We start from the raw sequence: 16,900 nt of genomic DNA, 5'->3' as shown, positions 1-16,900 counted from the left end.
GGGTCCTGCACTTTATGGCGGATTTGCTCACCTCAGAGGTTCATGGCAGCCCTCAGTTTGGCCGCTTCTGCTAGAGCAGGGGTCTTAAACTCAAATGACCATGAGGGCCACATGAGGACTAGTACATTGGCCCAAGGGCCGCATCACTGACCCCTTCCCCGCTGCCCTGGCCCCACCCCCACTCCAACCCCTTCCCCAAAATCTCCACCCCAACTGTGCCCTCAGGGGCTGTAGGAGGGGTTCAGGGTGCAGCAGGGGGCTCAGGGCAGGGGGTCAGGGTGCAGGAAGGGTGTGGGGTGCAGCAGGGGGTCAGGGTGCAGGAGGGGTGCAGTAGTGGGCTCAGGGCAGGGGGTCCAGGAGGAGTGCAGCAGGGGATCCAGGTGCAGGAGGGGGTTGGGGTGCAGGAGGCTCCAGTCTAGCACACACCAGGAACAGGGCAGGCTCCCCACCTGCCTGCCCTGCCCCCCCCCGCTCCAGGAAGCAGCCGGAACCTTGTGGGAGGGGAGGGGGCCACAGAGGTCTGTGTGTTGCCCTGGCCATGCCTCCAGGCACCACCCCCGCAGCTCTCATTAGCTGTGAACAGGGAACCACAGCCAATGGGAGCTTCGGGGGAGGTACCTTGAGGCACAGCCAGGGCAACACACAGACCCCCTATGCCCCTCCTCCCCCAGGTCCCGGCCGCTTCCCAGAGCGGCGCAGGGGCAGGCGGGGAGCCTGCCCTGCCCCAGTGTGCACAGGGCCAGAAACATTCTAGATAAACACTGGGTGGGGGGGGCAGGAGGGCCACAGGGAGCTGGCAGGCCACAGAAAATAACCCCACGGGCCACATGTTTGAGACTCTTGTGCTAGAGACTCAAACCTGCCGTACACTCAGCTAACCTCATAGCTGGCTAGGATAGGAGAAATCGAGAACAAGCTCCAGTCTCTGCTGTCCCATATGGGTTGGGGACAAGCCAGATCCCATTCCAAATTAGATCTTCCCTTCTGGTGTTGCTCACAGACCAGGTCAACTCCTCCTGTGTTGGATCAGGACTTGGGGGAATGGGGGGAACCCAGACCCATCCTCTACACTGGGTTCCAGCCCAGCAGATAGCTATCTACATCTCCTGTAACAGCTGCATGACAGCTAGAGCTACAACTTCCGGGGCTTCTCCCCCATGACCTCCCCCCAGTACCTTCTTTATCATCACCACAGGATCTTCCTCCTGAAGCCTGCTCAAGCTTGTACTCTTCAGTCCTCCTGCAGCATGCCTTCTCATTCCTTGCATACACCCCCACTAACTGATGGGAGGTCCTTTTTAAACCAGGTGTCCTGATTAGTCTGCCTGCCATTATTGATTCTAGTATGTTCTTAATTGGCTCCAGGTGTCTTAATTAGCCTGCCTGTCTTAATTGGTTCTAGCAGGTTCCTGATTGCTCTAGCACAGCCCCTGCGCTGGTTACTCAGGGAACAGAAAACTATTTATCCAGTGGCCAATATATGTGCCTTCTACCAGACTCCTGCACTTTTCTCCTCACCTTCTTATTTACGCACTCCCTGTCCATGGCCCCACTAAGTCGCGGGACCTCCTGGTCAACCTCCTCCTGGCCCTGGCTAAAGTGGCCATCTATAAAACCAGGGTGAGGAGGTTGGCCGATGGAGTCTCCTGCGACTGCGGGGCCTATTTCCGATCCTCCGTCTGTTCACGCCTCCGGGCAGAGTTCCTCTGGGCGGTGTCCACCGACTCCCTTGACGCCTTTGAGGAGCGGTGGGCGCTGTCCGGGGTCCTCTGCTCGGTGTCCCCGTCCGGTTCCCTTTTTTTGACCCTCTGACCGCACTCCCGTTCCTGTTCTTCATTAGTTGTCCCACGTAATCATTTGGTTTCTAGGTCCTGTGGATCCCCCCCTTAGGCTGGGGGGGGATCCTTTAGCAGTGGGCGAGCTTTGCCCGCCCACTTCCTGGATACCAATAGGACCAGACTCCTGTACCCCACTGGTCTGGGTCTGTCACAATAGGTATCAGTTTAATTTGTTAATAGATAAAAGGCTTGATCTTGCAAAGTTCCAAGTTTTCTCAGCTCCTAGTAGGCACTTGCTACTTCAGAGGATTGGGTCCTTGGAGGACTTTGGAAACAGATATTTTAGGTAGGGCCTATGGCAAACATTAGCAGTAACCTTTGGTATATTGGGGAACATGTCTCTTTATCAAGATATTTATCAAATATTTCATGTGGTCTTTTTCAGATTATATGTCCATGTGTTTTGTGTATACATAGGGAGAGGAAGTGTATATGTAAAATAAACACAATGGTGGATGCTTGGTTGTGTCCATTATAATTATGCAAAGCAGTAGCCATCATAACATCCTGCTTTCACACACTTCTCACTTTCTGAGGAAAAAATCATATTTTGGGATTATGTTTTTATTAGTTGATCTCTGAATGAAGAAGAATTTTTTTTTTTTTGCAAACTTTGAGCAGAGTCACTTGAACCCATTGAGAGTTAAGCCAAAGTGAAATAAAGATCCCATTCCCTTTAAAAAGTTCTAATAACACTTTTCTATATGAGGCTACCATAAAACCTGCCAAAGTTTGAAATTTGTAAATATGCCTGGAGACTCTGCTTGTTCTGGTGAAAAAATGTGTTTTTAAAAAGGAATTTCTAAGCCTTTGAACTGCGTTTTCAGAATAAATAGGGAAAAAACAGGGGAAAATATTGTATTATGTTCTGTTGCATTAACCGAGAAATAAGATGCAATCACATAATTTTGCATATCCACAAGGGAGCACAGGTAAGTTTACACAACCAGCCTTAACTTTGGCATTTCTTGATTTCTGAGCTTTTAAATATGCAAACCTTATCATTGCATTAATAGAGATTTTTTGTAAGTAAAATGTGTTCATACACCTACACACACACACACACAAAGCACATAATCACATTTTATTTATTTAGATCCCATCAAACATTTTCTGGGCAGACTTGCACAGTTCATAATGACCAGTGTCAGCCCTGAGTTGACTTGTTCTGATGTTAAGATTTCAATCAGCCAATCTCAGTCCAGCCCACAGCTTTGTTTCTAACACCATTTATATTTTTGTAAATGGCTTTCTTTCATCTCCTACACAAACTCCAGAGGGAATCAAGATGTATTAAGTTCTTTTCCTGTATACAGATGTGTGTGCATAGTTAAAATAAATGTTATTATACTGTTAACACCCGGCACCCAAACTAATGAATACTAATCAAAATTAAACACCTGTCCTGACTTGCTGCCAGCAGGTCTTGCCAAATCACTCACCTATATATTCATTACTCTGGGTAGCCATAGTTTTGCCTCATTACCTTTACGGATGCCTTTGACAGGCATTATGGACTGGCCACAAAAACTGCTAAATTACCATCTTGAAATTCCACACAGTCCTAAACAAGGCATTGGTTTGTGTATAACGCTAGACACCTTTCCCTAGAGGGTCCAATTCACATGTCAACTCTGTGTAGGGTAAGTCTTTTTTAACCTTGAGTTAATTGATTTTCATGGTGAAGAACAAATGTTCTTGTCCTTGAATAAACACTTGTGGAGTCTCCACACTCGCCATTACAAATGTGTTGGCTACTTCAAGCTAACGGGCAATAAATTATTTGAGAAGATATAAGCTTATCATTCTGCTCATTTTTGGTATATCATTGTTAAACTTTTTAAGCCAAATCCTGATCCCACTGAAATCAATGAGAGTTTTGCTATTGGTTTCAGTAGGACCAGGTTTTAGTACTTCATGAGTAAGCTGGAAGCTCTTTTGTCAGTGTAGAATGACAAAGTTTCAATGTATGTTACCAGGAATTAATTTTAAAATTTAATTAATTTTAATCTGGTTGTTTTTCTTTTTAATCTTTTTCAGATAGATCATGTAGTCCGAGGCCACGTTGCCTTTCCAGAGTTACAAGCAAAAGCGGCAGCCAGGTCACCACTCTTATTTCTTTATCAAAACATCGACCTTGCAAAGATCATTTTGACATGACATTGTACCTTCATCCCTATACTGCAACCTTCCCATTTCAGGATGTGGGGATCAGCCAAGCTGGCTGTGAACTCAGTCCCCTGAGTCTGAACTGATTGGAAGTATTTGCAAAGGCGTCTGTAATGATAATTCAGGGTTCAAAGCTTTAAAAACCTAAAATATTCACCCTTAGGTTCAAATACTTACCCAAATGGTATGGCTGGCCTGCTTTGCACATCAAAGTCTTCTTTGTATCCATCCCAATATGTCTCTTGGTAGCACAGTATATTGTCCATGCTGCAGACCTGGGTGCCTAGGGCTTGCCATGTCTCAAACCTCAGAGATGGTGAGGTTTAGCTTACGTTGCACTATTAGGAGAAATCTGCTTTATGAAAGAATAGCTAGTATATGAAAAAAAGACTGGGACAGTGGTGTAGAGAGGAATGCAAACCCAGAATAAAGGGATAGTTAAAACTAAGAGATGGATCACCCCAGTACCAGCCATGTTTTGCATGCGTGCAGTGTGTCTGCAGGAGGCGTCTGAGATTCTAGAGTTTCTTGAATGAGAAAACACAGTTTACACAGTGCAAAATCCTTGAATACTGAATGTAAGGTGATATAACTGTCCTGTGTGATACCGTGTTGTATCTTTAATTCTTATTTGAGGCTCATGCAGTTGGTAAAACTGTGCAGGAGAGTGTTGATAAAGAGGGTCATAATATTTTATATGGTTAATATACCAATGGTATTTTTATAATACTTTCCAGACACTGCCATTCTAATGATATGTTTTCATAGCTATAAATTTAGTAAACAAGCCACTTATAAATTCACCTTCCTCCCCATTTCCCCGAAAAAGGGTAGCATTAAGGGACTAACTTAAACTGACAGAAGCCAGGAATTTTGCAGTTCAGTTTGAAATTCCACCCTTCAGACATCACCTTGTACCTAGCTATTACAGCACATGTGGCCTAAAACTTCACCCACTGTTCTGAGGCGTCATCACAGAGCACTATATCAGCTGAACCAGCCAAATGGAAGGGGATTATTTAGTGCAGAGTTTTGGTCTGAATTTCCTGTCTTTTCTCAAATTAAGTCAGATTCTTAATATTAACGTAGGGTTTTGTTTTGGTTTTGGGGGTTGTTGATGAGGAGGGGATGGGGAGTTATTTACCTACAGATCTCCTTTAAGTATTTTAGGGGGACTATTCTGATATACTGGGCCTCATTCTTCACCTTGCGTTGTCATTACACTGGTCCAGAGCAAGTAAAATTGGTATAAAATGCCAACACATCAGAATTCTCCACTCACATGTCTAGTGGCATTTTAAACCCACTTCACATAGGTGTAAATGACTATACAGGGTGCAAGGCCATGAAGAATCAGGTCTGTTTTGTATGATAATATCATATAGACATTATTGAAATAGTAAAACTCCACCTATGCTGGCTAGAGTGTGGACTCAAGATGACTTTGTGGTCTAAGCATCAGAGCTGAAATACCCTATCTTCCTAGAATCACAGGTTCTAACCCTGACTGGGGTTGGGTCACCCCGTCATTTTTCCATGGAGGACGTACTAAGTTCCATGTAGTTTACATTGTTTGGGTCCCTCTGTGATGAGACCTTGAAAAACAAGACCCTCTCTGCTTGACATCAAAGATCCTATGGCAGATTTTGTAAGAGCAGTGTTTTGCCCTGGTGTCTTTGGACAGAATTTCCCTGTCTTCCATTAGTGAGCAGTGCGCTGTTTTGACTCCTCTTCCCCCACCATAGAGATGACTGCTTTTCAGTAGTGATGTATATCTGTAAAGTGCTTTGGGATCTTTCAAGCAATGTATAATAATAATAATTGGCAGTTCTTTCCATCTGTGGATCTTAGGGCCAGATTTTCAGAGGTATTTAGGGGCCTAAAAATGCAGATAGACACTTCTGAAAATCCCACTAGGCACCTAATTCCCATTGATTTCTGAAATCTGGCCCACATTACAAATATAAACTACTATTATTATTTGTGTAACTCCTGTATAATTTTGAAATGGTCAAAGAACAGCTGGCTAGATGACAGCCGTAACCTTTGGCTTTGTAAAGCCCTAGGTCCCAGGACATGATGCCCGATCCAACTGCTGCTGAAGTTAATGGATGTCTTTCCCTTGTCTTAAATAGAAATTGGATTGGCTCAGAAAATTGGTAGCCCAACACTGTCCAATGGGCTTGGTTGACAAGTAGCACTGGGAGGCGTTTGAGGGAGCTCTGCCATTCATTCTAACCAGACCTAGAGTTGTAAGGCCTAGATCTATAAGAAAAGGAGGATGTAGACATGTAGTGCTAGGGATATCTGCTTGCCTGAGAAGGCATGGTTAAATGTCAACCTCTGCTACACAGGGTTTGTGCTCTGAACCAGCTTCTCCCCCTGGGAATCCAAGTAACAAGAGGGCCAGATGGAAGCTGGGTAGTAGGATAGGCCTCATGTTTAATGAAGTTGCCCTCTTCCTTTTTCCTTCTCACCCCATAAAAGCCGTGCTTCTACTGGAAATGCAGTGACTGGTTATTAGCAGGTACTGTTTATAATATGATCTTTAGGGAGGCAGAAAATAAGGCCACTATATGAAAAAAAGAATCGTAACTTTCAAAATTTTCATAATTCAGTTCCAGGAAGGCATAGAAAGCACATTTAAAAGAATGTGAATAATGATGTGAATTAGTTATTTTAATGTCTTCCAAGTGTACTTCGTTTTGAATGATATTCTCTGATAGCACACACATGGAAAGGTATAATTGAAAAAACATGCTGCTGAATAGTTGAATGTAAAGTATAAATATACAGCTGCTAGGAGGTCAGAAGTCAGTGTGGTAAAGCATGTGCCAAATTCCCTTAGGGATCTCATTAGTGCACGATTGAATATACATGTAGAGGCTAAATGAATATCACTGTTTTGGACCTACAGTAAGTGAGACAATGGCTAATCAATTGTAATTAAGGCTAGATGGTATTATTGATCAAGATGCCTGAAATTAAATGCCTTACTTTGATTTCTTAGGAGTTGAGACCAAAAATGAAATTATAAATCTGTTTATGATGATACAAGAGTTTTTTAAAGAAGGATTCTCACCATAATTGCAACATATTTTAACTGGAATGTCACGAAGGCCATTGCAAGCCAGAACACTGAAGAGTTCATCATTAATCCCACAACCATGGCTGGCCCAGGAAAAAGGCACTTGGAAAATGTGGAGATGGGTGCATTATAAGAACTTAGAGAAAACTAAATTTAGGGACCTTAGTCAGCTCCTCCCCTGCATATCACCATCTCGCTGTCCCCATTCTCCCCTTACTGCTTTGTTTTAATTATACTGTATGTTTGAATATTGGTCTCAAAAATTGAAAACTTTAATACGAGGAACTCTTGATTAACAACAGAAATTACTAACATTTGTAAAGGGATTTTATTTTCATTCCTCTTTGAGAGTCTTTTTTTATTTCTTCACTCCCTCTCTGCTTTTATTTCTCTCGGTCGTCATTGCGCCATTGCTTTCCCACTTCTCAGTGTTGCGGACAAGCCGCCATACTGCCAGTCAGCTGCAGTTTCAGGACGGACCAGCAGGAGGCATTGCACAAGGAGTGCAGCTGTTACTGCTTCTGAAGGTCATTCAGCTTTCGCTGTCTGCCCACCTCCCTGCCCAGTGTAGGAACTCAGACCTTCTTCTGGCTGATAGTGGGCTTTAATTACCCCCACCCCCACTCTCCATTGCCATATGCCTGGCAAGGAAATGATTCTCTCTCTTTTACTTTAAGTTTGGCTTTTGGACCCCTTTTGATGGTTTTCTTGTATTTGACATTAGAAGTGCAAATGTTTTACGTTCACCGAATAACCTCCCTCCCCTGTTCTTTCCCAACTTGTTTTTTCTTCTAGTGCTCAACATATATATACATACTTGAACAGTCACCTGGATCTGATTAAGAAATCTTTGCCTGTGGGTTTCCTCACTGTTGATTTACACGTTTGGCCAGATTTCCATGGTAACCGATCTCCCTTAGCAGATCTGACACTGAAGGGCATGGTAAGAAACAGCCTGTCTTTGCAAAAAGGTCAATACAGAACAAAGGGGTAAAATTAATAAAAAAAAATTGGAAGGAGCATTTTTATTTTAAACATACTCCTCCCTAGTCGTTCAGACGATCCCACAGGATTTGGGTTTCTTGCTGATATTTGTTGTTGTTGTTGCAATTAGTAAGTGTTTTTGCAGCATACCACCGATCAGGATCTTCTAATATCACTAGTGCCTCATTTACTTGCTGAAAATACTAAGAGGTATGTGTTCCATCCAGTATCTTTACTGGCAGTCATATTTTGGAGAACTGAATAGCGCCACTCATTGTTTTTGCGCACTCACCAGTCTGCTCAATCTTGCATTCCCCTTGTGGAATTGGTGAGTCTCAATCGAAAACTGGTAGGGTGTATTCAGAGACTAAGAATGATATAAAATATTTGAAGGAACGATTTTCCAATTTTCAATCATTTTGCTGAATAGCGCGTTACACTATTTCAGTTGCTTATTGGCCACTTTCAACAGAAGCTGGAAAGCTCCTGTGTAATTATTAGCCATGGGCATGCAAGCGCTGATTTAAAAATAAATACATAAACAAGATAGCTCCTGAATCTTTATTCATTTTCCAAAACTGAGCTGAATCTGATCCTGATTTGAGGTTATGAAATGTTTCTTCTGGAAGGGCTGAAATACTGTGAGAAGAGCAGTTTTCACACTATTTCAATCTAGAATCTGAAGCAGCAGAATTAGGAAGCTCATGAGAGAACCTCTCCTGATGAGATTTTCAGCACATGTGGATTCACGAGGCTCACATAAACATCCACGCATTCAGATGCTTCTGCTAGCTGAAACTGATGGAGGCACGCTAGCTGGATCCATGTCAGGATGTTATTGTACAAAATCATGACTGAACAGGTGAATAAAGGTATAATTTACCTATAACTTTAAGGTCTGATATCTCTTGAATCATAATGATGTATAGTTCTGATTTGTGTTCCAGGTAGTTTGTGTAATAACACACCTTGAAATGGTCCCTGAAAGAAGGCAAATAACCCCGACAGATCATCTCAGTCATCAGCATCCCTGCAACTGAAACTTCAAACATTTGGGGAGGGAGTTCACCCATAATTACTGCTACTAAAATGGGAGGGTTCATACAGCATACTGGGGGGAGAGATTGGGGAGCATTCGGGTGACAAATGGATAGATGTGTAAATTCTTGCGCAGCAAGATGGAACTAATAATTAGAAATAGGACACAGAAATTTGGATGTCTGTTCGAACTTGCCTGAAATTCAGGGATATGAAGATCTGGGGAAGTTGAGTAAGGCCCATCTCTAATAATTACGCACCCCTAAATGTCATGTCAGTCATATCAGTGAAAAGTCTTATAACCAGAGAAATGTGGCGATGGTTAAATATTTGAGTGTTCTTTTCTAGTGGTTTCAAAACCTTTTTCTTTTTCAACTATTGAACTGAAAAGGATGGCATTTGTTGATCCTGATTAATGACACAGGAATTCCACCTTGAATCATCTGTTCTGAGAAGGCAGCAACATGCTGAAATATATTGTTATCGTAAAAGGATTTACCTATTTCAAAAGCTGTGAAAAACTTTAAGACACTTCTTTATTGCAAGTGAAGTTATATACAAAATAAGTTCCCACCTCAGTACTGGTGCCAGGAACATTGATATGCACTTCATTTCAATTGGCACTTATACTCACATTGTTTTTCAGAAGTCATACCTCTAAAGGACATCGCTATGAGCTGTAATTATACTACAAATTGAGTAAAACTATTAAGGCTAAATTCTGCTCTTAGGTGCACCTGGTTATCTTTTGCTGTGGGAGTGACCCATGAATATTTTGATCCTTCCACAAGAAATATGTTCTACGGGAGGGTCTTTATTCCCCTGGTTTGAGTCTCTTATGCAAATGCTAGCAATGATAATGCATCTTTTCTGCCACATTTAGGGACAAAATTAGGATCTCACTTGTTCTGATATAAGTCCAGAGTAACTACACTGACTTCAATAGAAGAAATTTGGATTTATGCCAGAGTAAATGAAATCATAATCTAACCCTAATTATTAATTGTCTTTCAGTGCAAGGGCATGTGGGAATTTTTTTTACTGTGTTTCGTTTCATAGTACTAGACTAAATACTCCCAAGGAATATGCAAGTCTCCTAGGAAAACTGTATTGGTGAAAACATAACACGTAAATCCCATACAAAATGATATTTTGTTCACTGTTTCTTTCCAAGGGCAAAATCAAAGTTTCTGTGGCTCTTACCCAGACCGGGAGAAATATGTTTAACATAACAGTACGTGTACAGCTCACAGGATTAGAATTTGCATTTAAACATGTAGCAACAAGAAAACATGCCTTGTGTTTCACAGAAAATGCTGAAATTCCACCTCTGCTAGATTTGAACATTTTTTTTTTTTTTGTGTGTTCCATGCAGGTTGTTGGATTGACATTGTATCAGGGCCTTGATGAACTCGCTCTTATCTACTTGGCCACAATTCAAGCCATTGCTGTAAGCCATTTTAAAGAGTCTGCTTTTTATAAAAGCATGAAAGACTTACTTAAAGGAATTGCACTCTGTGTCACATTGCAGATTGATCATGCCCTCCTGTAAAATAGATTTCTAATTACAAATGAACTCACCAAATGAGTTCTTAAAGGAGCAAGATAAACATCGCATGTATGGAGAGGATTGCCCCCTCCCATGGAAAAAAAACCCTGAGGGACGCTCTTTGCAGGGAGGAAAATGCCCTAGAAGAGTTTTCCCGAAATTGTTCTGACAAGGCAGGAATGCTGGGTATGCCCAATATCGAGCCTCCTCCTCTTCTGTCTGAGGTGAAAGATGCGTAAATACAGTCCAAAAGGAGATGGCAAGTCTATAAGGAGGAGAGAGACATAGGCAAGGTCTACACTATAAATTTATATCAGTATAACTACGTGGTTGAAGGGGCGGGAGAGAGGAATCCTGCCCCTGAGCAATGCAGTTATACCAACCTAATCTCTGATGTAGATGGTGCTATGTAAACAGGAGGGCTTCCCCCATCGGCATAACTAGCTCCTCTCGTGGTAGAAGCTCTCTTGTCAGTATAGTAGTGTCTTCAGTGAAGTGCTGCAGTGGAGCAGCTGCAGCGTTTTAAGTGCAGACTTGCCCTTAATCTCTCCCAAACCTAGAGATACACTCTTCATAAACCTGCAAGGTGGAGCTCTGTGCAGTTCGGAAGATATGCCTGGGTGTGAGTAGTTGCCATATGCCATATTATCCCCACCAAACCTGCAGGGTCGTGGAGGAAATTCTTTCCCCAGGTGCATGTCAGAGACTGTGCAACATGGGGCAGTGCTGATGGTGTTGATTGTACGGTGTGGTGCTGCTAGGGTGGGAAAAGAAGCTTGTGTAGGGACAGGGCCCTGTGCGGCTACAAACCTCTCCTTCCTCACCCCTGTAGTGTGAAGACAGTTATTCTGCAGGCTGAAACTCCTGGCATTTCACTCCTCCTGCCTTTTTTCTGTTGGAAGGCATGATGTTGACCCATGTGGATGATTTATTTCCCCTCTCAACCCTCACCCCAGTTTATGTTAAAGTAGATGGAGAGACCGTCATACCTCTACATTAAACAAACAGCCCCAGATGTCCATTAATGTATGTATATGGTGCAGGTGTGGGTGTGGGTATGTGAGTGTGATTTTACTGGACTAAATTTAGAGTTTAGCCCCACTTTTCCCAAGTAACTTGTTTGATTAAACAGTAACAAAAAAAATCTTTGCAAGAGTGAGTCAGTCAACCTGTATTTATAGATATATACTCCCTGTGGTTCACCTATCTATATGTGTGTCTGTCTTTTGTACGGGTACCTATTACTGTAGTATCTTCACACTTAAACTCTTTACTGATTCCTGCCTATTTCATTACAAAACTATACTGCGTAAGTGTAAACATACATCCCTGCAGGTACACTGTGCATAAGACTGGGACTGGTATAGTAATTAAATTAATTATCTTTCCAGCTGTCATGAGATAATATGGCCATGTTTTTCTGCCATTGCCATCCTGGGGGTTAACACTGGTCATTGTTTTCTAATGGGGACAAGGGTTTATGGATAACATGGACCAATATCCCAGTCACACCACACCGTCTGGGATAGCAGCATGGGCAGATGTGGGAAATTTACTGTGAATGACATATCTGATGTGTTAACACTCCTTCAGCAAATCCTGATAATTTAATCTGAGCCTGGAATTCATTAGTGTTGATTTTTGACCCCTTTCAGCCGAACATAATAGTGGTATACTTGGTGCTTTAATACAATCCTATGATTTAAATATAAGAATGTGTGTGTTTTCCTGATATTGCTCCGTGAAAGAGGCTGAAAACAAAAACATTTCAGTACCAAACACGTGCCCCGTTGTTGTTTCACGCTAATGAGGTGAATGCATTCTCTGTTGGACATCCTGGGAAAGCCACCTATTATCTGGTTGCTTTGTTTCATATACTGCATTTTAACATTAAGTTCAGCATCTTTTTATAATAGGCATCTTTTTATAATGGTTTTTTTTGTCCGTGATACAGAATACCAAGATAAGGTATGCACTAAATTTCTTTTCATGGTAAATTACTGCACACTTGCTTTTAAAATTCCATTGAAACAGTAGGCAATCATAATAAATGGATTGAGGGAAATTTATGCCTGCCCTTCCTGATTATCTTTATTAAATACAAAATTAGTTTTCAAAATTCCCCTTCCCCCAATTTTAGCTTTCTGTTTATTATGTAACCTTACAAGGAAAAATGTCCTGTTTCCTAGAGCCAGAGTCCTGTTCCACTCATTGACTTCAATCGGAGCAACATCAGACTTTTGCAAATGTGCAAACCTTGTCAAAATCCAAGTCATACCCACGGAATGTTAATCTCTAGTTTTCTTTACAATGGGAGATTTTTTTAAAAAACAAAATTTGCATTTCAAGCCCCTCAATTTGCATATTCTCTCATTTAAGATTACATTAGTCCTTCCCACCCCTCCCCACCCTTACCTCCCTGAGTGGAATGTCTAGTTTTAATGTAAATGTCGCTGAATAAAATTTTCCAGGCAGGTCAACACAAAATAATTTTCACAGCATGTTCTTTTTTTAAAGTATTTGGTGTGTGTGTGTGTGGGGGGGGAATTTGCTAATAAATTTGAATATCAGCAGCTGTGAAAGAGAGTATCTGTCCTCTGGCTGCTCATGTGGCAAAATTCAGTACAACAGTGAGACTATTGTGAACATAATCAGAAATATAACTGTCGTCATCAAAGCCAGTTCTTAGGGGAGAGACTCTTTTTAGAGTAGTTTTATTTTTCTGTCATTTAAAATCTTAACTGTATGATTTGGAAAGTTAGCCCTCTGTGTCAATAGGAAGTGACCGATTTAATCAGCTGGCCTTGTGGCCGTTTTAGTTCATCATAACTACTTTGCCTTTAACCAAACTACATTTCAAGCCTTATCCAAAGTTGTGCCAGCGTTTCACAGTAAACATCCCAAATCTGGTGTTACTCAACTGGTCTCAGTTTTCAGAAACATCCCAAAACTCAAGCTGGCACTTGAGATAACAGCCCCCTGGTTTAAAAGGGAAGGTGCTGAAGGCCAGACATTTTAAGTGATGGTTCTTTGACGTGCTTTGCCCTTAGTTTGGCAGATCCCAACTTTATTGACTTTCAGGTCATGCTGCAAGGCTCATCTGTGCTGCGAGGCTTTGTCAGAGGCAGGAGGGCTAAGCAAATGGGAGGGGATGGTGGGGATGTCTTAACTCTAGTGGGCTGCATCTGACATTGTTTGTGTCTCCTGTGCGCCCTTGCTGCTACTTAATTGCTTTCTCCTGTCACTTGCTCTGTTGGTCACAAACAGCCACTCCTCAGTGTCTCCCCTTGCTTTCTCCTGATCCTTTGCAGCCTGGTTCTGTGCCAGCTTCGGACCACTTTCCTTGCCCTTTAGGTTCCCAGCCCCTACTCTCTCCAGCTGTGCATACAGACAGCTATCAGGCCCTGCTCCTCCTACAGCCAACTCCCAAGGTGCTGTTTCCAGCCTGCTGGCCTCATATGTTCCTTTCATTTCTAGTTCCTCATCCCTAATGCTTGCAGTATGAATTTTCATGTTTCTGGTCACTATGGATCATACAATGCACCTTACTGACCTGATGATAAACCAGGTTCCTTCTCTTGTAGGCCTAACCCTTGCCTTCACTTAGTGCTGGTTTCTTTCTGAATAAGTTTTCCATGTTCATCAGACCTTTTCTGTCTTTCAAGTTGGGAACAAGACATATTTTGGAAACTATGCAGTCTGCCGGGCATCACATCAGCACTCTGTTTCTGTGTGGAGGGTTGAGCAAGAACCCCCTCTTTGTGGAGATGCATGCTGACATTACTGGTAAGTTAGACAGAGGAAGCAGGGAAAAAGAAGACAGTAAACTAATTTTATTTTAGGTAGCTAAAAACGTGGTGTTTAGAAAAATAAATATGCCCTTTATATGGAACTCTATTTTGCTGGTTGGCCAAAACCTGTGTAATGAAATGTTACTTCCTGAAAGACTGGATTTCCTGAAATTTAAAGACACTGGAATAACACAAAGACATGGTGTAAACAAAGGTCCCTTATCCATGTTATCAGCAAACAGAGAACACAGAGAAACTGTCTATGTGATTTCCCATTCATAGACCTTGTTCTCTGAAATCCTTATAGGACAATGTTATAGAATATGGAGAAGTATAACCTTTCTGTAGATTTTTTTTTTAAACCAGCCTATAGAATTGTATAGCAGGGATTTTGTTTATTATAAAATTCTATAAATTGGTTTACATGTTCTATAGAAATTATTCTTCTGTTAAATTAAATGGACCAGATCCTCAGCTGCGAATCTACCCCTGTAAGTTTTTAGAATAAGTTTTAGATAAAACCTTTACAGTTTCTATAAAAACCACTGTTGGTTTCATCCCATTTGACTTCTATAGGACTTTCCCCTGGCCTCTGTTGCTTATGTTGAACATTTTCTTGATTATACAGAGCCCGCATAATCAGAAATCCTTCAGTATCTCAAGTTATTAAAATAATTTAGGACCCAATCCTGCAGAGGTTGACTCCTGCACAGAGTGTCATTGACATTGGTAAGGTTTCACATTGATGTAAGGGCCTGTATATGTAGATATATTTGCAGGAGCAGAGTCCACGCTTGCAGTCTATTTGTAATCCCCATTCCGTCTTTATAGGTTGGGTGTCTTTGAACATCTGTAAGTTAGTTCAATATGTTTTCTTTAAAAATGTGGAAAATAACGTCATTTAGTTAAAAGACTTCAGAAAATCTGTGAACTGTGTGAGTTTTAGGGCATATTTCAAATTAAGAACGGTCAAGATGTTTTGGATCCAGTTTAAAGCTCGGATTTGAGGTATTTGGTGTATAGATTTGCATCACTCTGACATCAAACCAGACATCCTACGTTGATGCAGGAAGAGAGATGAAAATCTGCATCATGTAATTATATTAAATGAAAGCAGAAACAGAGAACCAGATGACACAATGGCCGTTGACCTAGTCTAGATATATGCGATATTGCCACATTGGCTTTCTATTTGTCAAACAAGATTTTATCAAGTCCACACCTTCCCTTATCTAGTTCAAAAGAAACATATGGTCAATTTTGTTGCAACTAGACTTTGAATAGAAAGCTGCTTTCTGATATCTGAAATAAAAGATCTATTAATAGGTATTCTTGTTAAAATTTAAACTGGAGTCCTTTGACCATAACTAATGGCTAAGTACAATTAAGGACAAAAAGGCCTTTTTCCACTCTTGGAATACCCCCATTTGTAAAATGTGTGACTAACAAGGGATGTCAAAGTTCATCTGACTGAAATGCTCTTGCTTCTGTTGAACTCATTAGAGCCTATCAGATAAAATAACTAACATTCCTGGATCAATCCCCCTTTCTTTCAGGAAAAGAAAAAATTCTGAATATGTTACTGTTAGAGACAAGTGCCATTACTCAGTCCTGTAGACTGCCAATTGATAATTTCATAGACGGCTTAAAAAGTGTCAGACTCTTGTTGTTCAGCTGGTAAGATGAATATGTTCATTCTGAGGGCACTTTAAGAAAGTATGCGGTAAAGTTTTAAAGCGCACTGAAAGTTGCCCAGTGCTTCAAAGCTCTACAAACCCCGATACTAGGAGTAACATTTCTTTCTAGCGTATCTGGAAATATTCAAAGGTCCGGGCCCAGATTCTGAGCTGCGGGTGCAGCTCAGGAGGGGGAATATAAAGTGACCAATTCTTCGAGTGACCGTACGTCCCGTTTTGGCCAGAACAGTCCCTTTTTTAAGCCTTATTCTGGCTGCCCTGACTTTTTGACAAAAGTGGGCATTTGTCCTGTTTGCTGTTGCCAACTTGATCAGTTGTCAACTTTTGTCGAAAAAAGTCAGGTGTGGAGGAACGTGTGGGGGGTGGGAGGGCAGTGATGCTAGCCCTGCGTAGTGGGGGAAGGCAGGGCTCAGGCAGGGCTGGAGCGATGCCAGACCCAGCCTCCCATGGGGAGGCAGGCAGGGCTCGGGCGAGCAGCAACATCAGCCACAGACTCGCGTGGGGGGGCAGATAGGGCGTGGGCAAGCAGCGACCCCCAGCCGTACATGGTGAGGGGGGGCAGGGCTCGGGTAAGTGGCTCAGGCCAGCCCTGCGCAGGGGGTGGTGGTGAAGGGGGGGACCAGGGCTAGCCCCACGTGGTGTCCCGTTTTCCCTTTGGGAAATAGGATCACCTTACCAATCCTACGTCCACCTATGCTGGGCTGATCCCCTCTAGGTACAATTTATAGAAGCTTGAGGGATGTTCT

General features: G+C 42.2%; 1 protein-coding gene across 1 annotated transcript in view; it reads left to right on the top strand.

Annotated features, from left to right (window-relative positions):
* FGGY (FGGY carbohydrate kinase domain containing) overlaps positions 1–16,900 on the top strand; it is a 197,495-nt gene that overhangs the window by 134,745 nt on the left and 45,850 nt on the right. The window contains exons 10-13 of the mRNA XM_074961645.1: positions 3,879–3,940; positions 7,891–8,038; positions 10,493–10,567; positions 14,332–14,452. Of these exons, the coding sequence (XP_074817746.1) occupies positions 3,879–3,940; positions 7,891–8,038; positions 10,493–10,567; positions 14,332–14,452 (406 nt within the window). The remainder of the gene's footprint in view (positions 1–3,878; positions 3,941–7,890; positions 8,039–10,492; positions 10,568–14,331; positions 14,453–16,900) is intronic.

The sequence above is a fragment of the Natator depressus genome, chromosome 8, assembly GCF_965152275.1.
Source record: "Natator depressus isolate rNatDep1 chromosome 8, rNatDep2.hap1, whole genome shotgun sequence".
NCBI lineage: Eukaryota > Metazoa > Chordata > Testudines > Cheloniidae > Natator > Natator depressus.
This window is presented reverse-complemented; position numbering and strand designations above follow the sequence as displayed.